The 21,525-nt window shown below is 48.8% G+C and overlaps 1 protein-coding gene across 3 annotated transcripts in view; it reads left to right on the top strand.

Annotated features, from left to right (window-relative positions):
• LOC309355697 (phosphatidylinositol 4,5-bisphosphate 3-kinase catalytic subunit alpha isoform-like) overlaps positions 1 to 21,525 on the top strand; it is a 33,299-nt gene that overhangs the window by 10,448 nt on the left and 1,326 nt on the right. For 2 of the 3 annotated variants that reach the window (XM_081886738.1, XM_081886737.1), the window contains 13 exons: positions 232 to 384; positions 2,013 to 2,147; positions 3,515 to 3,639; positions 5,017 to 5,098; positions 5,478 to 5,642; positions 6,462 to 6,565; positions 8,725 to 8,896; positions 11,116 to 11,222; positions 11,392 to 11,513; positions 13,202 to 13,280; positions 16,493 to 16,663; positions 18,122 to 18,239; positions 18,922 to 19,073. In XM_081886738.1, coding sequence (XP_081742864.1) covers positions 232 to 384; positions 2,013 to 2,147; positions 3,515 to 3,639; positions 5,017 to 5,098; positions 5,478 to 5,642; positions 6,462 to 6,565; positions 8,725 to 8,896; positions 11,116 to 11,222; positions 11,392 to 11,513; positions 13,202 to 13,280; positions 16,493 to 16,663; positions 18,122 to 18,239; positions 18,922 to 19,073 — 1,685 coding nt within the window. The remainder of the gene's footprint in view (positions 1 to 231; positions 385 to 2,012; positions 2,148 to 3,514; positions 3,640 to 5,016; positions 5,099 to 5,477; positions 5,643 to 6,461; positions 6,566 to 8,724; positions 8,897 to 11,115; positions 11,223 to 11,391; positions 11,514 to 13,201; positions 13,281 to 16,492; positions 16,664 to 18,121; positions 18,240 to 18,921; positions 19,074 to 21,525) is intronic. The other variant, XM_081886739.1, reaches the window with a different exon arrangement.

Raw genomic sequence — 21,525 nt, 5'->3', positions numbered from 1 at the left:
CCGGCCCGATTCAAGGCGGGCCGCAGCAGCAGCAGCCCTCCTGCTGTGCAAATAAATGTTTTAAAAAAGTAAGAAGTGGTTCTCCAAATACATGTTTGGGTTAAAGGTGGGCCCCCAGTCTAAAAAAGACTGAAGACTGCTGTTTGAGGGTCCGCTAGCTTAAGGGGCGGAGGCACTCCTTCTGCGCTCTGACTCAGCCCCGCATGGTCTCTCTGCCCCCTTGCCTAACAGGAGCACTGCCCTCTGGCCTGGGGCAACGTCAACCTCTTTGATTACAAAGACACGCTGGTGGCTGGGAAAATGGCTCTGAACCTTTGGCCCGTTCCCCATGGCCTGGAGGATTTGCTGAACCCCATTGGAGTGGGGGGCTCCAACCCCAATAAAGTGAGTCTGCTAGTCAGCTTTACAATACCGTTGTTGTTGTTGTTGTTGTTGTTGTTGTTGTTGTTGTTGTTGTGTTATTGCATTGCTTTTTGTCCAAGTTACGTTTTATTACTGTTTGTAGCCAGGGGCCATTACAATATGGACCTAAAACACATATGTGCAAAACACACATAACCAATCCAATTAGAGTACAAATAAGCTGGATTTAAAATGCTCCATTGGGTTAAAAGCTTCCCTTAACATGTAGCCCTGATCTGAGTGAGAAAGGCCTCTCTTTATCTTTTTTGCAGCTAGTGCAAATAAAGCGGCCTTTAACTAGTGCCTGTTTCTGCATCAGCCTGCAGCCACCTTATCTTAAAACCATCTGGCTGGCCTTCCAAGAAAGTCTGAAAAGAGAGAATAAAGGCTTGTCCCGCTCTTTCCACGCACATGTCCATGCTTAAAAGCTTTGTGTCTGAGCGTTTTTGGGTTTTTTTGCCCTTTCAAAAACCCACTCTTTAGCGCTCGATCGGAACAAAAGTCGATTTGAGTTTTCCATGGATCGTCGTTTGCTCTGATTAAGCTTTAAAGGGTGGGTTTTCTCAGGGAAAGCTCTGGGGCAGAAAATAGGTGCTCAGACAAGGAGCTTTAAAGCACAGGCCATGCCTGGAAAGAGCAGAGGAAGTGTGGACAAGCTCTAAACAGAACCCTTGGTGGATTTATAAATAATAATATAAGATATAGCGCACTCCATCTTCAATTTGTTCTCCATAAGAGTACATATGTACGCAGAAACATTCCTTTACTAGCTTCTTATAAAACCTGCTTTGGGCCCCTCCACGCGTCCTTTTTATTCTGCATTCATAATGACTTGTGCTCATCATGGTATCAGGGTAAGGTAAAGGGACCCCTGACCATTAGGTCCAGTCGTGACCAACTCTGGGGTTGCGGCGTTCATCTCGCTTTACTGGCCGAGGGAGCTGGCGTACAGCTTCCGGGTCATGTGGCCAGCAGGACTAAGCTGCTTCTGGCGAACCAGAGCAGCGTACGGAAACGCCGTTTACCTTCCCACCAGAGCGGTACCTATTTATCTACTTGCACTGGTGTGCTTTCGAACTGCTAGGTTGGCAGGAGCAGGGACCGAGCAACGGGAGCTCAACCCATCGCGGGGATTCAAACTGCCGACCTTCCGATCGGCAAGTCCTAGGCTCTGTGGTTTAACCCACAGCACCACCCGTGTCCCAGTTATACACAAACTCGCTTTCAATACCATTTGCTTCCCCAAAAGGTTTCTGAGTTAACGAACTCCTTGGTTGCCAATTGGCACAGGTGCCCCCCGCAACTTCCTGCTAAAATCCTGCAACCTTTCATCCTGGAAACATTAAAGAGGACCCTGTACTTGCCCTACATTTGTAAGATTCAGGATAAAAGAAGGCCTTCACGCAGCGGATAGTTAAAATTATGGAGGCACAGGGTGGCCACCAACTTGGATGGCCTTAGAGGAGTCTTTTGGTTTTCCCTTTGGGGCATCTACGTGGCCACTGAGAGAACAGGATGCTGGGCTAGAAGGGCCATGGGCCTGATCCAGCAGGCTATCCTTAGGTTCTTGCAGACTTGCAACCTCATCACCTTTCCTTTCCCCTCCGTAGGAGACCCCGTGCCTTGAGCTAGAATTCACTTGGTACAGCCACACCGTCAAATTTGCTGATGCCACCGAGATAGAGGAGCACGCCAACTGGGCCATGTCCAGGGAGCTTGGGCTCAACTACTGCATGGTGGGACTGGTAAGAGACCCAACTCCATCGTAGGACTTTTGGGGAGGGGAATGGCTCTCATGGGCAGAAAGAAAGGTGCGTCTGACTTACTCGGATAGGTCTCCCTGTTCCATAGCACTCACTTTCCTAGGCTTGGGATGAGAAGACAAGGCAATGCCACAGGACACTTTAAAGATAAAGGGACCCCTGACCATTAGGCCCAGTCGTGGCCGACTCTGGGGTTGCGGTGCTCAATTCGCTTTATTGGCCAAGGGAGCTGGCGTACAGCTTCTGGGTCATGTGGCCAGCATGACTAAGCCGCTTCTGGCGAACCAGAGCAGCGCACGGAAATGCCGTTTGCCTTCCCGCTGGAGCGGTACCTATTGATCTACTTGCACTGGTGTGCTTTCGAACTGCTAGGTGGGCAGGAGCTGGGACCGAGCAACGGGAGCTCACCCCGTCGCGGGGATTCGAACCGCTGACCTTCTGATCGGCAAGTCCTAGGCTCTGTGGTTTAACCCACAGCGCCACCTGCATCCCTACAGGACACTTTAGCCTTCCCCAATTGAGTGCCGTCTGAATGTTGTTGGACTACAACTCCCATCAGCCACAGTCTAGGGCTGGTGGGAGTTGTAGTCTTCAACATCCAGAGCAGTGGGCAGTAGTGCCCCCTGGGGGGGATTGCTTAGGCACTAGGAGGCATGTGGGCAGCAGGAGGGCACTGGAGGTGGAAATGACTACCAGGGCCTGAAAAGCTGGTATCGCCGGATCAAGCTCATCCATTTTGCTGAATTAATTAAGCTACATCTTTTTAACTGGATTTTGAATAAACGTGCAATTCATTGTTACTGTTTTGAATTTTACGGCGTTATTATCTCCCTTAGGAGGTTGTGCAAACCGCAATATTGAATAGTGCCTTTTGTAGGGTAGAGGGCAAGGGGGATGAGCTTTTATAGGGCCAAGGATAGTTTGGAAAGCACTGGTCTGGAGGGCACCTGGTTGGGGAAGGCTAGGAAACACATTAAGGCTTCGTCTTCTTGCCAGATAAAAAAAACAAAAAACAATGCTGCTAGAGAAAACGAGAGAGAAAAGTTCCCTCGTTTCCATAGTGAAACCTTTCCTAGTCAAGAGATTAGATCTATATATATTTAGCTGAAGTGCCAGGCAGGGAAACCAAATGTAGGACACATGGATACAAGGCCTCGGTTTTGCAGCTCAGTTTGTTAAGTTGCCAGGGATTCTTCCACTGCATAGGAAGCATCTCTGAGGCTACACATCTCTGATCTGGGAAGGGCTGGCCGGCCAAGTGATAGAGAGAGGGAGGGATGGGAAGGAGCCAAATTGCAGGTTCTGAACTGGGGTGATAACCTTCTTCTTCTGTTGCCTTCTTTGTCCAGAGCAACCGCCTGGCCCGGGACAGCTCCCTGGATGAGAGTGAGCTGGAGCAGCTGCGAAGCATCTGCAATCGGGACCCCCTTTCAGAGATCACGGAGCAAGAGAAGGACTTCCTGTGGCGACACCGGTGGGTGGGTGGGCGCCGGGGATCCTGGGTGATCTCTGTAGCGGGAGAGGGCCTCCTGCCAGATTTCTCCACCTCCCTGCTAGATGAGCTTTGCGCATTCGAAGGGAGGGGTGACTTATTTGTTTAAACAAAGAATAAATGACACTGGACCATCTTAAGGTGATGGGTGCCCGCCTCTGATGAAGAGAGCACAGCAGAGGTTATATTTTCTGAGAATCCTCCAGAAAAACAATCTCTCAAAGGAGCTGTTGATGGCATTTTACCATTGTACTGTGGAGAGTGTATTATGGTCTGGGTGTGTGGTTTGGGAGCTGCATGGTCAGGGGAAAAACAACGCTGTCCAGGGTTGCGAAGAGAATAACTGGGTGCCCTCTTCCCACCTTGGATCAAATCTATGCTTCCAGGTGTCATAAGAAAGCTGCAGAGATAGCGCAGGATAGTCCGCACCCCGGAAATGATATCTTTCAGGTTCTGCCTTCTGGAAGAAGGTACAGGGTTACAAAGACCAGGACTAGCCATCTGAGAAACAGGTTCTACGCAAATGCAATTCTGGTTCTAAACACAGCATAAGGAGTCTTTCTAGTACATTGTATTTTAAAATGGGGTTTCCGAGTTTTTAGGGGGTTTTGAATGTTTTATGTAGATTTTCAATTTCATTGTTCTGTTTTTTTTAAAGTAATATTTATTAAAGATTTAAGGATTACAGAAAGAAAAAAAAGAAAACACAAAATTAAACAAAACAAAACAACACATCACAATAAAGAAAAAAAAACCCAGAAAACACTACTTATCTTAACAAAACAAAAACAAAAACAGAAACAATTAAAAACACAACAAATATTCCCATAACTTATCTTTCATTTGCTTGTTTCCTTGACCTCCTCACACCTCCCTTTTTTGTATTCTAGTTCAGTTAGCTATTTCAGCAAATCCTTTCCATCTTTCTCACTTTTTGCCCTATAGTTTGTCTTGACATAATCTAACTTTACTTTTCCTCCTTTAGCCAATTAACCATCTATTTTTACTTAATCCTTTATAACATTTCTGCTAAAGCCGTATAACTTCATTCCAACATGCTTCTAACATAATTTCATTGTTCTGTATGGGACAAGGACAATAAAGATATTGTATATCGTAAAGGCAGGCCTGCATGAAGACTGCATCTGTTAGCAGAATTAGTTCCAGTGGGTTAGCGCAGCAGATGGGATATGGGGCAGGACTCCTGGGTTTGTGAGCGCTGAGAACAGGAGGTCTGGATCCTTTCTATCCCTCAGGGGTTCCTTACCTGTGATTCCTCTACTGCAGGGGGTTCGACTAAATGATCCTTTATCCCCCTTCTGAATCTACAGCCTTATGATTCTTTTTTCCCCCTTCCAGGCACTACTGTGTCAACATCCCGGAGACCCTCCCTAAATTACTGCTGTCTGTCAAGTGGAATTCGCGGGACGAGGTGGCTCAGGTGAGACTAAGAGATTTCTTGGGTCTGGCTGGGATTGGATAATAATAATAATAATAATAATAATAATAATAATAATAATAATAATAATTTATTTATACCCAGCCCATCTGGCTGGGTTTCCCCAGCCACTCTTGGCAGCTTCCAACAAAACACTAAAATGCAATAACCTGTTAAACATTCAAAGCTTCCCTAAACAGGGCTGCCTTCAGATGTCTTCTAAAAGTTTGGTAGTTATTTTTCTCTTTGACATCTGGTGGGAGGGAGTTCCACAGGGCGGGTGCCACCACCAAGAAGGCCCTCTGCCTGGTTCCCTGTGATGATTTCCTGCAAATCATTTCCCTTGTAATTCCCAACCTGCCTCTTCCTTCTCCCTCCGCAGATGTACTGCCTCCTCCGGGAATGGCCGCTGATTAAACCTGAGCTCTCCATGGAACTCCTCGACTGCAATTTCCCAGATCCGGTGGTGAGGGAGTTTGCTCTGAAATGCCTTGTGAAGGGCCTCACGGACGACAAGCTTTCCCAGTATCTCATTCAGCTGGTGCAGGTAATCATCCCTGGTGTTATTGACTGTTATGTACTGAATTGAATAGGATCCGAAAGGCAGCAGTCTGATTGGTCCTAGAACAATAGGATTCAGAATGCAGCAGTCTGATTGGTCCTAGAACAATAGGATTCAGAATGCAGCATTCTGAGTGGTCCTAGAACAATAGGATTCAGAATGCAGCAGTCTGATTGGTCCTAGAACAATAGGGTCCAGAATGCAGCAGTCTGATTGGTCCACAGGAGCCACCCAATCCATCTCCAGGTGGAAGTGAATCTGCAACCAGATTGGCCTACAGGTGAATCCCAGAATTAGCCAATCACGTGGGGGCCATTATGTAAATAATGTATATAAAGGAGACATTCTGGGGGAACTTCCATTCCTCCTCACCACTATGAGCTGAATAAAGAGCATGAAATCCACTCTCGACTCCAAGTATATTTCATTGACCATGGTTGGCTTTTTAAAATTATTATTCTATTCCTCGTAAGTTTGCCTTGAATGCATGCTAAACAGAGAGAGGGATATGAGTTGATAAACTCAATTAGACTTTGCCAACCTTGTGTCCTCTAGGCACTTTGGACTGCAATTCCCACCAGCCCTAGCTAGCATGGCTGTGCAGAGAAACAACAATGGGGATTTCTGCCTCTTGTGCGCTTTTTGTGCTGGCAGGACCAACATGGCGACATGGCAAGCTGCACTCCTGTGCCTCTTTCTCTTTTGCATGGCATGGCACCCACAAGCTAGAAATAAGCGCGCGCGCACACACACACACACACACACACACACACATTTTGACACCTTTGACTCTCCCCCTTGAAGGTTCTCAAATACGAGCAATACCTGGACAACCCCTTGGCTCGCTTCCTGACCATGAAAGCCCTGACCAACCAGCGGATTGGGCATTTTTACTTCTGGCATCTCAAGTAAGTGTCAGGATGAGAGATGTGGAACTGATGGGTGTGGTGGGGATAATAGAAGCGGAGTTGAGCAGGAAGTTTGCAAGTGTTTGGGTCGGCCCTCGGGACTTGCGGCAGGCCCTTTGGTGAAGGTCCTGTGTGAGTGCCTGGAGGAGGTTGGAGGATGGATGGCGGCTAACAGATTGAGGTTGAATCCTGACAAGACAGAAGTACTGTTGTGGGGGGACGGGGCAGGCAGGTGTGAGGGATTCCCTGGTCCTGAATGGGGTAACTGTGCCCCTGAAGGACCAGGTGCGCAGCCTGGGAGTCATTCTGGACTCACAGCTGTCCATGGAGGCGCAGGTCAGTTCTGTGTCCAGGGCAGCTGTCTGCCAGCTCCATCTGGTCCGCAGGATGAGACCCTCCCTGACCTCAGACTGTCTCGCCAGAATGGTGTATGCTCTGGTTATCTCCCGCTTGGACTACTGCCATGCGCTCTACGTGGGGCTACCTTTGAAGGTGACCCGGAAACTGCAATTAATCCAGAATGCGGCAGCCAGACTGGGGACTGGGAGTGGCCGCCGGAACCACATAACACCGGTCTTGAAAGACCTACATTGGCTCCTAGGATGTTTCCGAGCACAATTCAAAGTGTTGGTGCTGACCTAGAAAGCCCTAAACGGCCTCGGTCCAGTAGACCTGAAGGAGCGTCTCCACCCCCATCGTTCTGCCTGGACACTGAGGTCCAGCTCCGAGGGCCTTCTGGTGGTTCCCTCCCTGCGAGAAGTGAGGTTACAGGGAACCAGGCAGAGGGCCTTCTCGGTGGTGGCACCTGCCCTGTGGAACGCCCTCCCATTGGGTGTCAAAGAAATAAGCAGCTATCCTATCTTTAAAAGACATCTGAAGGCAGCCCTGTTCAGGGAAGTTTTTAATATTTAACGCTGTATTGTTTTTAATACTGGATTGGGAGCAGCTCAGAGTGGCTGGGGAAACTCAGCCAGATGGGCGGGGTATAAATAATAAATAATAATAATAATAATAATAATAATAATAATTTTATTATTATTATTATTATTATTATTATTATTTACGCTGGGCTGCGTACACACAATGCATTTAAAGCATCAAAACAATACGCCGCGCTGCGACATTTCATCGCAGCTCCCACTTGTGTGCTGTCACCATTATCGTCACCATCACCAGCTCATTTGCGCGCACGCTGCTTTTCCGTGTTAGATCCATGCTCAAATCAGCTCACAGCTGCGTGCAGAATAAACGTTAGCAACATTTTGAGATCCTGCGTTAATGGTTACAAAGCAGAATGCAATTTGAACAAGAAGTCGCACTAATATCAATTAATAGGGCAAAGAAACATTGAAGCAATGCCTAACAATAAAATAAAAAAATCCAAATCGCAGCAGCAACAATGTCCAAGGCAGGTGGAGACACTTGTCCTTGATGGTTCCAGCAGACTCCCCAGTAGCAATGTGCTGTAACAGTGTACTGTAGTTCCACTGAGCTACTATCCCTCCCCAGTCCTAGAAGCAAATTATTATTATTATTATTATTATTATTATTATTATTATTATTATTATTTATACCCCGCCCATCTGGCTGGGTTTCCCCAGCCACTCTGGGTGGCTTCCAACAGAATATTAAAATACAATAGTCTATTAAACATTAAAAGCTTCCCTAAACAGGGCTGCCTTCAGATGTCTTCTAAAAGTAGTTGTTGTTCTCTTTGACATCTGGTGGGAGGGTGTTCCACAGGGCAGGCACCACCACCGAGAAGGCCCTCTGCCTGGTTCCCTGTAACCTCACTTCTCTCAATGAGTGAACCGCCTGAAGGCCCTTGGAGCTGGACCTCAGTGTCCTGGCTGAACGATGGGGGTGGAGATGCTCCTTCGGGTATACTGGATCGAGGCCATTTAGGGCTTTAAAGGTCAGCACCAACACTTTGAATTGTGCTCGGAAAGGTACATAGAATTGTATGGATGTCCATCCCCCTGCAGTGCAGGAACCACAACTAAATATTCCATGACTGATGACCACCCAAGGAAGGAGAGCCTTGCAAGGGAGTCCCATTTCAGTGCAACGGTCCCAGGAATCAATCTGGCGTGGGTCTTTCAGAATGGGCTGGGTTGGGGGTAATGAGCTCTGAGCCGGAACTTTGTTGCCTCCCGCAGGTCAGAGATGCACAGCAAGCCCGTCTCTCAGCGCTTTGGGCTGATGCTGGAGGCCTTTTGCCGGGGCTGCGGGATGTACCTCAAGCACCTGAACAGGCAGGTGGAGGCCATGGAGAAACTCATCAACCTCACCGACATCCTCAAGCAGGAGAAGAAAGACGAGACACAGAAGGTACCTGCCTTGGACCCCCAAGTTCCCCTCCAAGCCGCGCTGCAGCTCATTGCCTCCACAAAGAGAAAGCCAAATAGAGCCCAACACACACACTCATTCAGAGGAGTTAAGTCCAGGGCTTGCGTTCTGGGGGAGAAGGTGGAGGAGGGTGGGTGGGTGCAATGAAATCTACAAACCTCACGCCCCACTTTGGGCCAAATAACCCTGCTCCACCTGCCTGCAGCCTTCTAAAAACTGCCTAAAGAGGCTGTCACGAAAGCCATGGAGGGCGTCCTAAAAGACCTCCCTGCTTCCCTGCTGTAACTCAAGCCCTGGGCCAGACTCCTCTCCTCTATTCTGAGCATAGCTGTCAACGTTTCCCTTTTTAAAAGGGAAATTCCCTTATTCCGAATAGGATTCCTTGCAAGAAAGCCTAGGACTTGCTGATCAGGTTGGCGGTTCGAATCCCCGTGACGGGGTGAGCTCCTGTTGCTCGGTCCCTGCTCCTGCCAACCTAGCAGTTCAAAAGCACGCCAGTGCAAGTAGATAAATAGATACCGCTCCGGCGGGAAGGTAAACGGTGTTTCCGTGCGCTGCTCTGGTTCGCCAGAAGCGGCTTAGTCCTGCTGGCCACATGACCCGGAAACTGTACGCCGGCTCCCTCGGCCAGTAAAGCAAGATGAGCGCCGCAACCCCAGAGTCGGCCACAATTGGACCTAATGGTCAGGGGGTCCCTTTACCTTTTTTAACCAGAGCAGCTATGCTGTGCCTCTTCAGTTGGAGGCAGCGAAGCTTCTGAATACCAGTTTCTGGAAACAGCAGGACAGGAGAATTGCTTGTGTGCTCAGGTCCTGCTTGTAGTAGTAGTAGTAATAATAATAATAATAATAATAATAATAATAATTAATAATAATTAATAATAATAATAATAATTTATACCCTGCCCTCCCCAGCCAAAACCGGGCTCAGAGCGGCTAACATCAAGTGTATAACACATTAACATAAAATCAGGCCATCAATTAAAATGCATCCTAAAATCAGATCAGGATCAGAACAAAATCCAATCAGATGGCAACCCGCAGATTAGGGTTGGGAAACTTAAAGGCTTAAATGTAGAGCTAAGTCTTCCCTTTTCACTTGCTACAGACAATCCTCCCTAATGGGCGCGGGTTAGAAAAGGGCAAGGGGGTGACGATTGTACCACAGCAGGCCCAATAGGAACCTCATACCTGTCTTCCTGTCACCATCCTGGGTTTCTGCTGGAGCAGAACTGTGGAGAAGGGCCAAAAAAGTATTTGTTCCATCAACAAAACATAAGCAGATAATATACCGTATTTTTCGCTCCATAAGACACACCTGACCATAAGACACACCTAGTTTTTAGAGGGGGAATGCAAGGGAAAAAATATTCTTTAAAGGGAGCGCGGAGCAGAGCCTGTATGCATCCCAGGCTCCGCTCAGCACTCCCTTTCACGAGTCGTGTGGAGCGTGTGTGCGGCTCTTGGGGGATTTTCCCTGAGGAGGGAGAAGGGCAGCCCATCACTGATGGCTTATGGGATAGCCGCACGCAGCCTCTCCTGGGCAACAGGATGAAGGCTCCCCCAAGAGCCGCGCTCCCTTTAAAGAGTGCGTGGAGCGTGTGTGCGGCTCTTGGGGGCTTTTCCCCGAGGAGGTGGAAGGGCAGCCCTTCTCCTCCTCAGGGAAAAGCCCCCAAGAGCCACACACACGTTCCATGTGGCTCTTTAAAGGGAGCGCTGAGCAGAGCCTCCTGCCTGCATTCGCTCCATAAGACGCACACACATTTCCCCTTACTTTTTAGGAGGGGGAAAGTGTGTCTTATAGAGCGAAAAATATGGTACTATTGCTGTAGAAAAGTGCCTATATACCTATTGTAGGTTTCCCATTGGGGCATCTGGGTGGCCACTGTGAGAAACAGGATGCTGGTCTAGATGGGCCACAGGCCTCATCCAGCAGGGCTGTTTCCATGTTCTTAAGGTGCCGCAAGACCCGTTTTTGCTGCAGCAGATTAACCCAGCTCCCCGTCTGGGAAAGCTCGGCTGTGGTTAATTTTCCAAACAGAAGAGGTTCCGGGGCTCAGGCCTGCGTGGAAGCAGACCCGCTTCCCGTTGTGTGTGAGTGGCTGGGCTTACTGAGCTGTGTACGGAGACGCTTTGCAGAAGCTCAGGGGCTCTTTCTCTTCCTTTCTCTGTCCCCGCTCTCCTCCTCGCCCTCCTCCCAAGATGCAGATGAAGTTCCTGGTGGAGCAGATGAGGAGGCCAGATTACATGGAGGCGCTTCAGGGGTTCATCTGTCCCCTCAACCCAGTGCACCAGCTGGGCAACCTCCGGTGAGACCAAGGGGAAGGTTTTGGCCATTTAAAGCAGCGGAGGTTGGGAAGGAGGGGGCAGGAAAGGGACCCGGACTCCTGGGTCCCCTGGAAGAGGGCTGGTGGCAGGAGGACAGCTCAAAGCAGCCTCCGAGCACACAGCTGTGACCAGATGTCCCCTCTGCTCCAGGTTGGACGAGTGCCGGATCATGTCTTCGGCCAAGCGCCCCTTGTGGCTCAACTGGGAGAATCCCGACATCATGTCCGAGCTGCTCTTCACGAACCACGAGATCATTTTTAAAAATGGAGATGGTGAGTGGGAAGAGAGCTCAGGGATGGATGAGGCGGGGAGAGAAGAGCCGGGAACATTGCTCGCAACAGAGGGGCAGGGAACCCTTTTCATCCCAAGGGCCACATCCCCCTTTTGGCAACCTCCCAAGGGCCACATGCAAGTTGTAGGTGGAGCCAGAGGCAAAAGTGGGTGGAGCATTGAATGTAAATTTTACCTTCGTACCATAGACTAGTTTCTACACATCCAGCCGGGCAGAAACACTTGGGGGCAAACCAGGAGCAGTGATGGCGTTGGGAGAAGGCAGATGAGAGTGGTTTGGAGGTCCACATTCAGCCCTTAGGCCCAAGGTTCCTGAACCTCTTTGCTCCTTCAGATTGCACCCATTCAGTTGTCCCCCAGAGGGGCTTGTGTGGAGCATGATGGGAAAATCCATTATTGGATGTGATTCCACTGCCCACAACATCTTGCAGCCCGGCACTTAGGCAGATATTTTCTCCATCTGTTTATATACCCTTAAAAAAACCCCAAACCATCGGGTTACACCCCGTGGCTGCGAGTTACTTCCAGTTCAAGTTTTGGCATTTTATTTATTTATTTCATACATTTATACGCGGTTTGATGCCAAAACGGTCTCTAAGCAGTTTGCAAACTGTATAGAAAACTGTCGATGAAACTGAAAAATTACAGTACCAACGAGAACAATAAAATCCCCCCAAAGTAAAAAGCACTTTTTTTTTTTGCAGGGAAGATTCTTAAGAGTCAGGGATCCGTTCCCTCTTCCCACACCTTTCTTTCTTGCCAACGCCCAGCCCAGACAGCCATCTGACTCTCACCCAGGTTGCTACCTCCTCCCTAAGTCTCTCACCCACCCAAGGAAACACCCCTCTGTGGTACTGGCTTCCCAAGCTTCGCCAAGCTCAAAAATAACACTCAAAATTGATATACACAAATATACATATACCGTATTTTCCGCTCCATAAGAAGATGCACTTTTTTCTTCCTAAAAAGTAAGGGGAAATGTCTGTGCCTCTTATGGAGTGAATGTGTGGTCCCTGAAGCCGAATGGCCCAGGGGCAAAAAGCAGATCATGCTATTTTTTTTGAAAGAGGGAAGGGAGTGTTGAAAGGAAGCAGCTGATCGGCAAGCGTTCGGGAGGGAGATAAGGGACGCTAGAGATAAAGGAGGCTGCCTCGGAGGGGGGAGGTAAAAGCCCATGGATCCTCAGGATTTTTGCATTGGGTCACCCCAAATTCACCATCAGGTCACATAGCATGTCCATGGCTATAGCCTGCACCACAAAAATCATATATCCACTGTTTCGTTCAGAATATTTTTTTTCTTATTTTCCTCCTCTAAAAACAAGGTGCGTCTTATGGAGCGAAAAATACGGTACATAATATACACAAAAATAAGAACCTAACTTGAAGTGGAGTGGGATGTTCTCAGCCTTGCTTCCACCCCAAAGGATTCTCTTTCGTGTCTTGTCGTGTCCCTTTGTTGTCGTTCCCTTCTGGAGTTTCCCATTCCATTTTAAGGAAGAGGCGCGCCAGGATCCATGATTTCCTCTCTCCTCTCGGCTATTTTTTCTACCCGCATCAGCACCGAAGCTCACACCCACACGCCCAGCCTCTCAGCCCATCAGGGGACAACTCCCTCCTGACCACTCCAGCCGCCTCTTTGTTTTAATAATCTCCTCTGTGATCCCCAGATCTCCGGCAAGATATGTTGACTCTGCAGATCATCCGGATCATGGAGAGCATGTGGCAGAACCAAGGACTGGACCTCAGGTAGCGTTAAGGCAACATGTCGTGGGGTGGGACTTTTGCCTGCTCTGTTTTGGAGTTTCTGCTGAAATGAGGCTGCATTTTAATCTTGTTTTTAAGTTGTATTTCAATCAATTTCTTTTATATTTGGTGTTAGCTTCCCTGAGCCCGGTCTTGGCTGGGGAGGGCGGGTATAAATAAAATAAAATTATTATTATTATTATTATTATTATTATTATTATTATTATTATTATTATTATTTCTTCCTCATTTGGACCTTTGCTTTAAAAACAAGTGGATTCTCTTTTGCTGGAGAACACACACACTGCCCCAAGTCCAGAAATGTCTCGGTGTGTTCCAGAAGTGCTGTTTTCAGAGGCGCAGAGGCGAGGTTGCAGACTTTTCATGGGTTGGCTTTAAATACAGTCAGGGTGTCAGACTATAAACAGCTGCACCCTCCCTGCCACCAAGAAGGGGTCCAGCGAGAAATCCTTATCAAAACAGCAACCATTGGGGCTGTGGGTGGGTATGAAATAATAATTAATAATAATAAAATTTTATTTATATCCCGCCCTCCCCAGCCGAAGCCGGGCTCGGAGTGGCTAACAACAGTAAAATAATACAACATTCTTAAAATCAGTTCATTATAAAATAAATTCAAAATCAAATTAATGGCAACCATTGGGCTAGAGTTCTATGAGGATTACCAAAGGAGGGGGTCAGACTGTGCCCTGGCCAAAGGCCTGGTGGAACAGCTCTGTCTTGCAGGCCCTGTGGAAAGATGTCAAGTCCCGCAGGGCCCTAGTCTCTTGGGACAGAGCGTTCCACCAGATCGGGGCCACGGCCGAAAAAGCCCTGGCTCTGGTTGAGGCCAGCCTAACCTCCCTGTGGCCCGGGATCTCCAATATGTTTTTGGTCCTCTGTGGGACATACCAGGAGAGGTGGTCCCATAGGTACAAGGGTCCTAGGCCATACAGTGGTGCCCCGCAAGACAAACGCCTCGCAAGACGGAAAACCCACTAGACGAAAGGGTTTTCCGTTTTGGAGGCGCTTCGCAAAACAAATTTCCCCATGGGCTTGCTTCGCAAGACGAAAATGTCTTGCGAGTTCCTGCGGGTTTTTTTCCCTTTCCCCCCTTTTTCTAAGCAGCTAAGCTGCTTATCAGCTGATCCGCTAAGCTGATAAGCCACTAAAAGCCGCTAAACCGCTAATAGCGCTAATCCGCTAAGCTGTCAATGGGCTTGCTTCGCAAGACAAAAAAACCGCTATACGAAGAGCTTCACGGAACAGATTAATTTCGTCTTGCGAGGCACCACTGTATAGGGCTTTAAAAGTTAAAACCAGCAGCTTAAACCTGACCCTGTACTCCACCGGGAGCCAGTGCAGCTGGTATAGCACTGGGTGAATGTGATCCCACAGCGAGGACCCCGTAAGGAGTCTCGCCATGGCATTCTGCACCCGCTGGAGTTTCTGGGTCAGTCTCAAGGGCAGCCAGAAATCCAGCAACCAGAGACTCTCAAGGCTGCCCTTGCATGTTGCGGTCTCTGTAGGCACCGCCCCCCCCCCCCCGTGGCTGCTGCAATGACTCTTCAGATTTTTTGGGAGGGGCACAGCTCAAGGGTGCAGCACCCACTTCACATGAAGACACTCCTGGCAGGTGGTGGAAGAGATTTCCTCTGGCCAAGATCTCAGAAAGCAGTCGGAGTAGATGCCATCCTGCACCAGCCTGGCACCCTCTGGAGTCTAGGTGTCGTGGACTACGATGCCCATCAGCCTGAGCCAGTGGAGCTGGTGGGCTTTGTAGTCCAAAACATCTGGAGGGGGCCAGGTTGGCAAAAGCTGGAGTAGATTATCCTGTGCTCAATGGCCAAAGAGTCCAGTATGCCTTTAAAAAATTGTGCAAAGATTAAAAGCCAGAACAAACCGAAAATGGAATGAAACCCCAAAAGCACGCTCACGCATACAAAGGTCAGGTCTTAGGAATCCCATGCACTGGAAGAGGCCGCAAATATTTAAAACCTTCTGAATTAGAGGCCGAAGTCCTGGGTAAAGGGAAATGTGTTTATTTTGCCTGGTGCTTTTTTCCACGCACCTTGCATAATTTTAGATGCCTCTTCTGTGTCTCTAAGTTTTAAGAAATCCCCCAGATGGTGTAACCTCTCCACTTAGGGGAATTGCTCCATCCTCTGTTTCATTTTGGCTGCCTCCACATGGACTGGTTGAAAGCCACCCCGTCCCCTTGCTGGATTTATTATCACTGTTTTCATTTATTTCATTTATATGCTGCTTTCCCCTCTGAGAAGCTCAAGACGCCATGTACATTGTTCTCTCCCTCCTCCTTTAATCCCTGCAGCAACCCTGTGAGGTAGGTCAGGCTGAGAGAGGCAGTGACTGGCCTCTAAGGTCACCCCAGTGAGCTTCAATGCCTTCTGGCAGAAATTCGAACCATACTCTCCCAGGTCCCAGCCCAACACTCTAAGCACTGAACTACACTGGATTGGACCCAAGGTGTTTCTCACCCGGGATCCTTCTTACCCCAAAGAGGAGCCCACAAGCAGGAGGATGTGAAGGCCACAGCCCTCTCCCCCAGTTTCTCCCCACTGATTGGTATTCAGAGGTAGGCTGTCCCTAAACCTGGAGGCTCCATTTAGCCACCCACTGATAGACTTTCTGACCTTCCATGACTCTGCCTAATCCCCTGTTTTCCCATAATAATAATAATTTTTATTTATACCCCGCTCTCCCCAGCCAAGACCGGGCTCAGGGCGGCTAACAACCAATAATAAAAACAAGTTGATTAAAATACAAGTTAAAAAACAAGATTAAAATACAACATTAAAACACTGAAATGCAGCCTCTTCACAGGAGGAGAAAGGAAAAAGGAAAGAGGAGGAGGGGATCAAGTTGATTCCAAGCCAAAGAGGGGGAGGGGATCAAGTTGATTCCAAGCCAAAGGCCAGGTGGAACAACTCTGTCTTACAGGCCCTGCGGAAAGAAATCAGATCCCGCAGGGCCCTGGTCTCATGAGGCAGAGCGTTCCACCAGGCTGGGGCCAGTGCTGAAAAGGCCCTGGCTCTGGTTGAGGCTAATCCGACTTCCTTAGGGCCCGGGACCACTAGGGTGTTGCTGTTAATGGACCTTAAGGTCCTCCGTGGGGCATACCGGGAGAGCTGGTCCCATAGGCACGAGGGTCCCAAGCCATCTCAGTCTTCTGTCTTCCTCCTGGTCCTTTGCAGGATGCTGCCCTACGGCTGCCTCTCCATCGGGGACTGTGTGGGCCTCATCGAGGTGGTGAAGAGCTCCCACACCATCATGCAGATCCAGTGCAAGGGCGGCCTCAAGGGGGCGCTGCAGTTCAACAGCAACGCTCTGCACCACTGGCTGAAGGACAAGAACAAGGGAGAGGGGTCCGTACTGTTCCTATTATTATTCCTTACCTGCCCCTCACCGTGGGGTCCCAGGGTGGGTTGCAGCCATTTTTTAAGATGCAGCACTAAACTCAGTTCCAAGCAAGTGACGGCCACTTTTTAAGTGGGTCCTATAAATGTGTGCATCTTGCATGATGAAGGCCTGGGCCAAATGGTGCGTCTTCAGCAGATGAGGAAAGCTGTCCAGCGAAGCTGCTAGGCGCCTCTCTGTGGAGAGGGACCTCACCACAGAGAATGCCTGGCTATGGCAGAGCACCTTCTTGGCATGCAGAAGGTCCCGGGTTCAACCCCCAACGGCGTCTCCAGGTAGGGCTGAGAGAGGCTCCCTTTCTGAAACTCTGGAGAGCCGCTGCTGCCAGTCAGGGTGGACAATATTGGGGTAGATGGACCCCAATGGTATGGCACAGTATAAAGGCAGCTTCCTTCATTCTGGGCCACAAATTCTGGGCCAAGAAGGGACTCGGGTGGCGCTGTGGGTTAAACCACAGAGCCTAGGGCTTGCCGATCAGAAGGTCGGCGGTTCGAATCCCCGCGACGGGTTGAGCTCCCATTGCTCGGTCCCTGCTCCTGCCAAACTAGCAGTTCGAAAGCACGTCAATGTGCAAGTAGATAAATAGGTACCGCTCCAGTGGGAAGGTAAATGGCGTTTCCATGCGCTGTTCTGGTTCGCCAGAAGCAGCTTAGTCATGCTGGTCACATGACCCGGAAACTGTCTGCAGACAAAGGTCAACTCCCTCGGCCTATTGAGCGAGATGTTCACGCAACCCGAGTCGGTCACGACTGGACCTAATGGTCAGGGGTCCTTTGACCTTTACCCAGAACTACCAAGAGAGCCCGCTCTGCTGATATTAACACTTGAGAGGGTCTGCAGGGAAGGAGGAGGGGGGTGCCTTTCAGCTTTTGGGGGCCTGAGTCACTTTGGGCTTTAAATGTGAGCACCAGGAATCAGGCCCAGAAACAAACCAGCAACTAGCAGGGTCGTGGCGGCAGCCAGCTGTGAATCAGGAAGAAGTGGGGGGTTTTGTGGGTCTTGCTCTCCCTCCGGGAAGGGAAGGACTGGGAGATTTGATGACGCAGGACAAAGTTGCCAACGTTCCAGCAGTTGTGGGGAGAATTTGCTAAAAGGGCTTTGGGATCCACGAAGGGCATGAGGCATGGATACCGGAGGAGTTATGGGGTCTGATGCAGAGACTGGGGTGAGGTGATGAGGAAGAAGGGCTGCCGTAGCTCATAGCTTCTGCACGCAGAAGGTTGTAGCTTCCATCCCTGGCATCTGGGAAAGATTCCCTGGAGAGCCACAGCTTCCAGTCAGGGTAGACAAGACTGAACAAGACAGACTAATGGTTTTACTCGGTGTAGGGTGGCTTCCCATGCTGCTAATCCTGGTGTGTTTAGCAAGGCCCTTTGTGCTAACGTTTCCCTCCTTCCCGGATCCAGCTATGATGCTGCCATTGACCTCTTCACGCGTTCCTGCGCCGGTTACTGCGTCGCCACCTTCATCCTGGGCATCGGGGACCGCCACAACAGCAACATCATGGTCAAGGACGATGGGCAGGTGAGTGGTTTTCTGGACTCGCTGCGAGAAGCCAAGTTACAGGGAACCAGGCAGAAGGCCTTCTCGGTGGTGGCCCCCGCCCTGTGGAACACCCTCCCACCAGATGTCAAAGAGAAAAGCAACTACCAGACTTTTAGAAGACATCTGAAGGCAGCCCTCTTTAGGGAAGCTTTTAATGTTTAATAGGTTATTGTATTATAATATTCTGTTGGAAGCCGCCCAGAGTGGCTGGGGAAACCCAGCCAGATGGGCAGGGTATTATTAATAATAATAATAATAATAATAATAATAATAATAAATTACACAAATGCACGCACTTCCGTCCCACCCATGGGCTTTGTCCCAGGAAAACAAGCAACAGTGAAAAATTCCTCCCCTTCTCTCTCTCTGAGAGCCAGTGTGGTGCAGTGATTAAGAGCGGTAGTCTCATAATCTGGGGAGCTGGGTTTGCATCTCCGCTCCTCTACATGCAGCTGCTGGGTGACCTTGGGCCAGTCCCACTTCTCTGAAGTCTCTCAGCCCCACTCACCTCACAGAGTGTTTGTTGTGGGGGAGGAAGGGAAAGGAGAATGTGAGCCGCTTTGAGACTCCTTAAAGGGAGTGAAAGGCGGGATATCAAATCCAAACTCCTCTTCATCTTCTTCTCTCTCTCTCTGTGCCACCTCACTGCCTTCCCCACCAGCTGTTCCACATTGACTTTGGCCATTTCCTGGACCACAAGAAGAAGAAGTTTGGCTACAAGAGGGAGCGAGTCCCCTTCGTCCTCACCCAGGACTTCCTCATCGTCATCAGCAAAGGGGTGCAAGAGTGTACCAAGACCAAAGAGTTCGAAAGGTAAGAGATGGGCAGCCTTCGGCCACATGTCTCTCTTTTTTTTTTTTTGTTAAATCGTTTTTATTAATTTTCCAATAAAAAGCATCCAATTAACATATCAAATAATAATCCAATTAAAATAAAAAGACCAAATTATCATCCAAATTATAATTATTAATTTTTCGGGACTTCCCATAGTCTGGACCTTAAAGCCTAGCTCCAAATCTCAATCCTGCCTCTCTTTGTTGTTTCCATATCTCCACATCTCGATTTTAACGCTTTAAAGTTATCCGTCTCTGGCTCTTCAATTCTCAGTCATGTCAGATGTCATATCTGGAGTACTGTGTCCAGTTCTGGGCACCACAGTTCAAGAAGGACACTGGCAAACTGGAACGTGTCCAGAGGAGGGCAACCCAAATGGTCAAAGGCCTGGAAACGATGCCTTATGAGGAAGGGCTAAGGGAGCTGGGCATGTTTAGCCTGGAGAAGAGGAGGTTCAGGGGTGATATGATAGCCATGTTCATAAAAGGATGTCACATAGAGGAGGGAGAAAGGTTGTTTTCTGCTGCTCCAGAGAAGCGGACACGGAGCAATGGATCCAAACTACAAGAAAGAAGATTCCACCTAAACATTAGGAAGAACTTCCTGACAGTAAGAGCTGTTGGACAGTGGAATTTGCTGCCCAGGAGTGTGGTGGAGTCTCCTTCTTTGGAGGTCTTTAAGCAGAGGCTTGACAACCATATGTCAGGAGTGCTCTGATGGGGTTTCCTGCTTGGCAGGGGGTTGGACTCCATGGCCCTTGGGGTCTCTTCCAACTCTATGATTCTATATATCCTTTCATCCATCGAGTACATCTTTATTTGAATGGCCACATGTCTCCTGATAACTTGCTGGGAAACCCTTCACTTCCCCACCACCCGAAAACAACACAAACTAGGCATCCTTCACCCACAGCATCACTCAAAATCCAGGAATCTGGCTTCCCCACACTCTCTTCCCCCAAACTCCCTCCCCCAATTGTTTGTTGTTTAGTCGTGTCCAATTCTTTGTGACCCCCTGGACCAGAGCACGCCAGGTACGCCTGTCTTCCTCCCCCAATTACACCCCCCTTTTCAAGAATGGCATCACTTCTGCAGCGTTCAGCTGTGTACAGGAGCCACACACACACACACACACCATGAACTGGGACTTCACACTTCAAATGACACACACACCCGCCTTTGCAGCAAACACTGGTTTTCCTCCCCAGTTTGCTCCTCCCTTCTACTTTCCCCCTTGCACACTTATATGCTTGATCTGAGAACGCAAGAGCCTGGCTGCTGGATCAGGCCCAAGGGACCCCATCCTGTTCTTGCAGTGGCCAGACAGATTCCCCAAAGGGAAGCCCGCATTCGGGACCTCACAGCCACAGGGACACTCTCCCTGCTTGTGATTCCTAGAGCTATCTTGCCTCTGAGCACAGAGGGAGAAGATAGCCATTGTGGTTAACAGCACAGATGAATGAATGAATTTTATTATTATGGCCACAGACCAGTTCTGGGTCACTTACAATGTCAGGAAAATCATAAAACACAACAGGGATACAATTGGGTACAACAGAGACAATTCAGATATAACAACAGTTTTATACACACACACACACAACACACACACACACACACACACACACACACACACACACAGTGGTACCTCGGGTTACATATGCTTCAGGTTATAGACTCCACTAACCCAGAAATAGTGTCTCGGGTTAAGAACTTTGCTTCAGGATGAGAACAGAAATCGTGCTCCTGCAGCGCGGCGGCAGCAGGAGGCCCCATTAGCTAAAGTGGTGCTTCAGGTTAAGAACAGTTTCAGGTTAAGAACGGACCTCCGGAACGAATTAAGTACTTAACCCGAGGTACCACTGTGTGTGTGTGTGTGTGTGTGTGTGTGTGTGTGTGTGTGTATATATATATATATATATATATATATATATATCACTAAACTATAACCTAAAATTATCATTTAAAACCTTAATCCTTTTGGTAGTACAGCTTGTTCCCTAAGTTTTGTGGCAGCACATCTCTTACGTTTTTTTAATACCTAGAGGAAAAAGCTATAAGTTCCAATCTACATTTGAGAGAACGTTCAAAGATCACATCTTTTAATTCCAAATGAATCTTGAACAACACACTAGAGCAGAGCTTTCTGAATGCCACGTTAGTGTGTCGGCTGCAGTGTGCAGGTGTGTCTCACGAACGCTCCCTATGCTCCCCCTGGGGCTGGAAAGGGGTTAGTTTAACCTCCTGTTTGCTAGTAAAACTGAATCACTGTGTCGTGAAATGATGCACATCTAAAAAGTGTGTCACGAACATGAAGAGTTTGGAAAGCTCTATTCTAGACGCAAAGTGTACACGCAAACTTCAGAAATATTCCAAAGCATTCTGCCTCCAACAGTGGAGGCATCTTGCCTAGAGGCCATCAATAGCCACCT

The sequence above is a fragment of the Podarcis melisellensis genome (genome assembly GCF_964234715.1).
Source record: "Podarcis melisellensis genome assembly, chromosome: 13".
Taxonomy (NCBI): domain Eukaryota; kingdom Metazoa; phylum Chordata; class Lepidosauria; order Squamata; family Lacertidae; genus Podarcis; species Podarcis melisellensis.
Note: the sequence above shows the minus strand (reverse complement) of the source record. Positions and strands in the feature narration are given on the sequence as shown.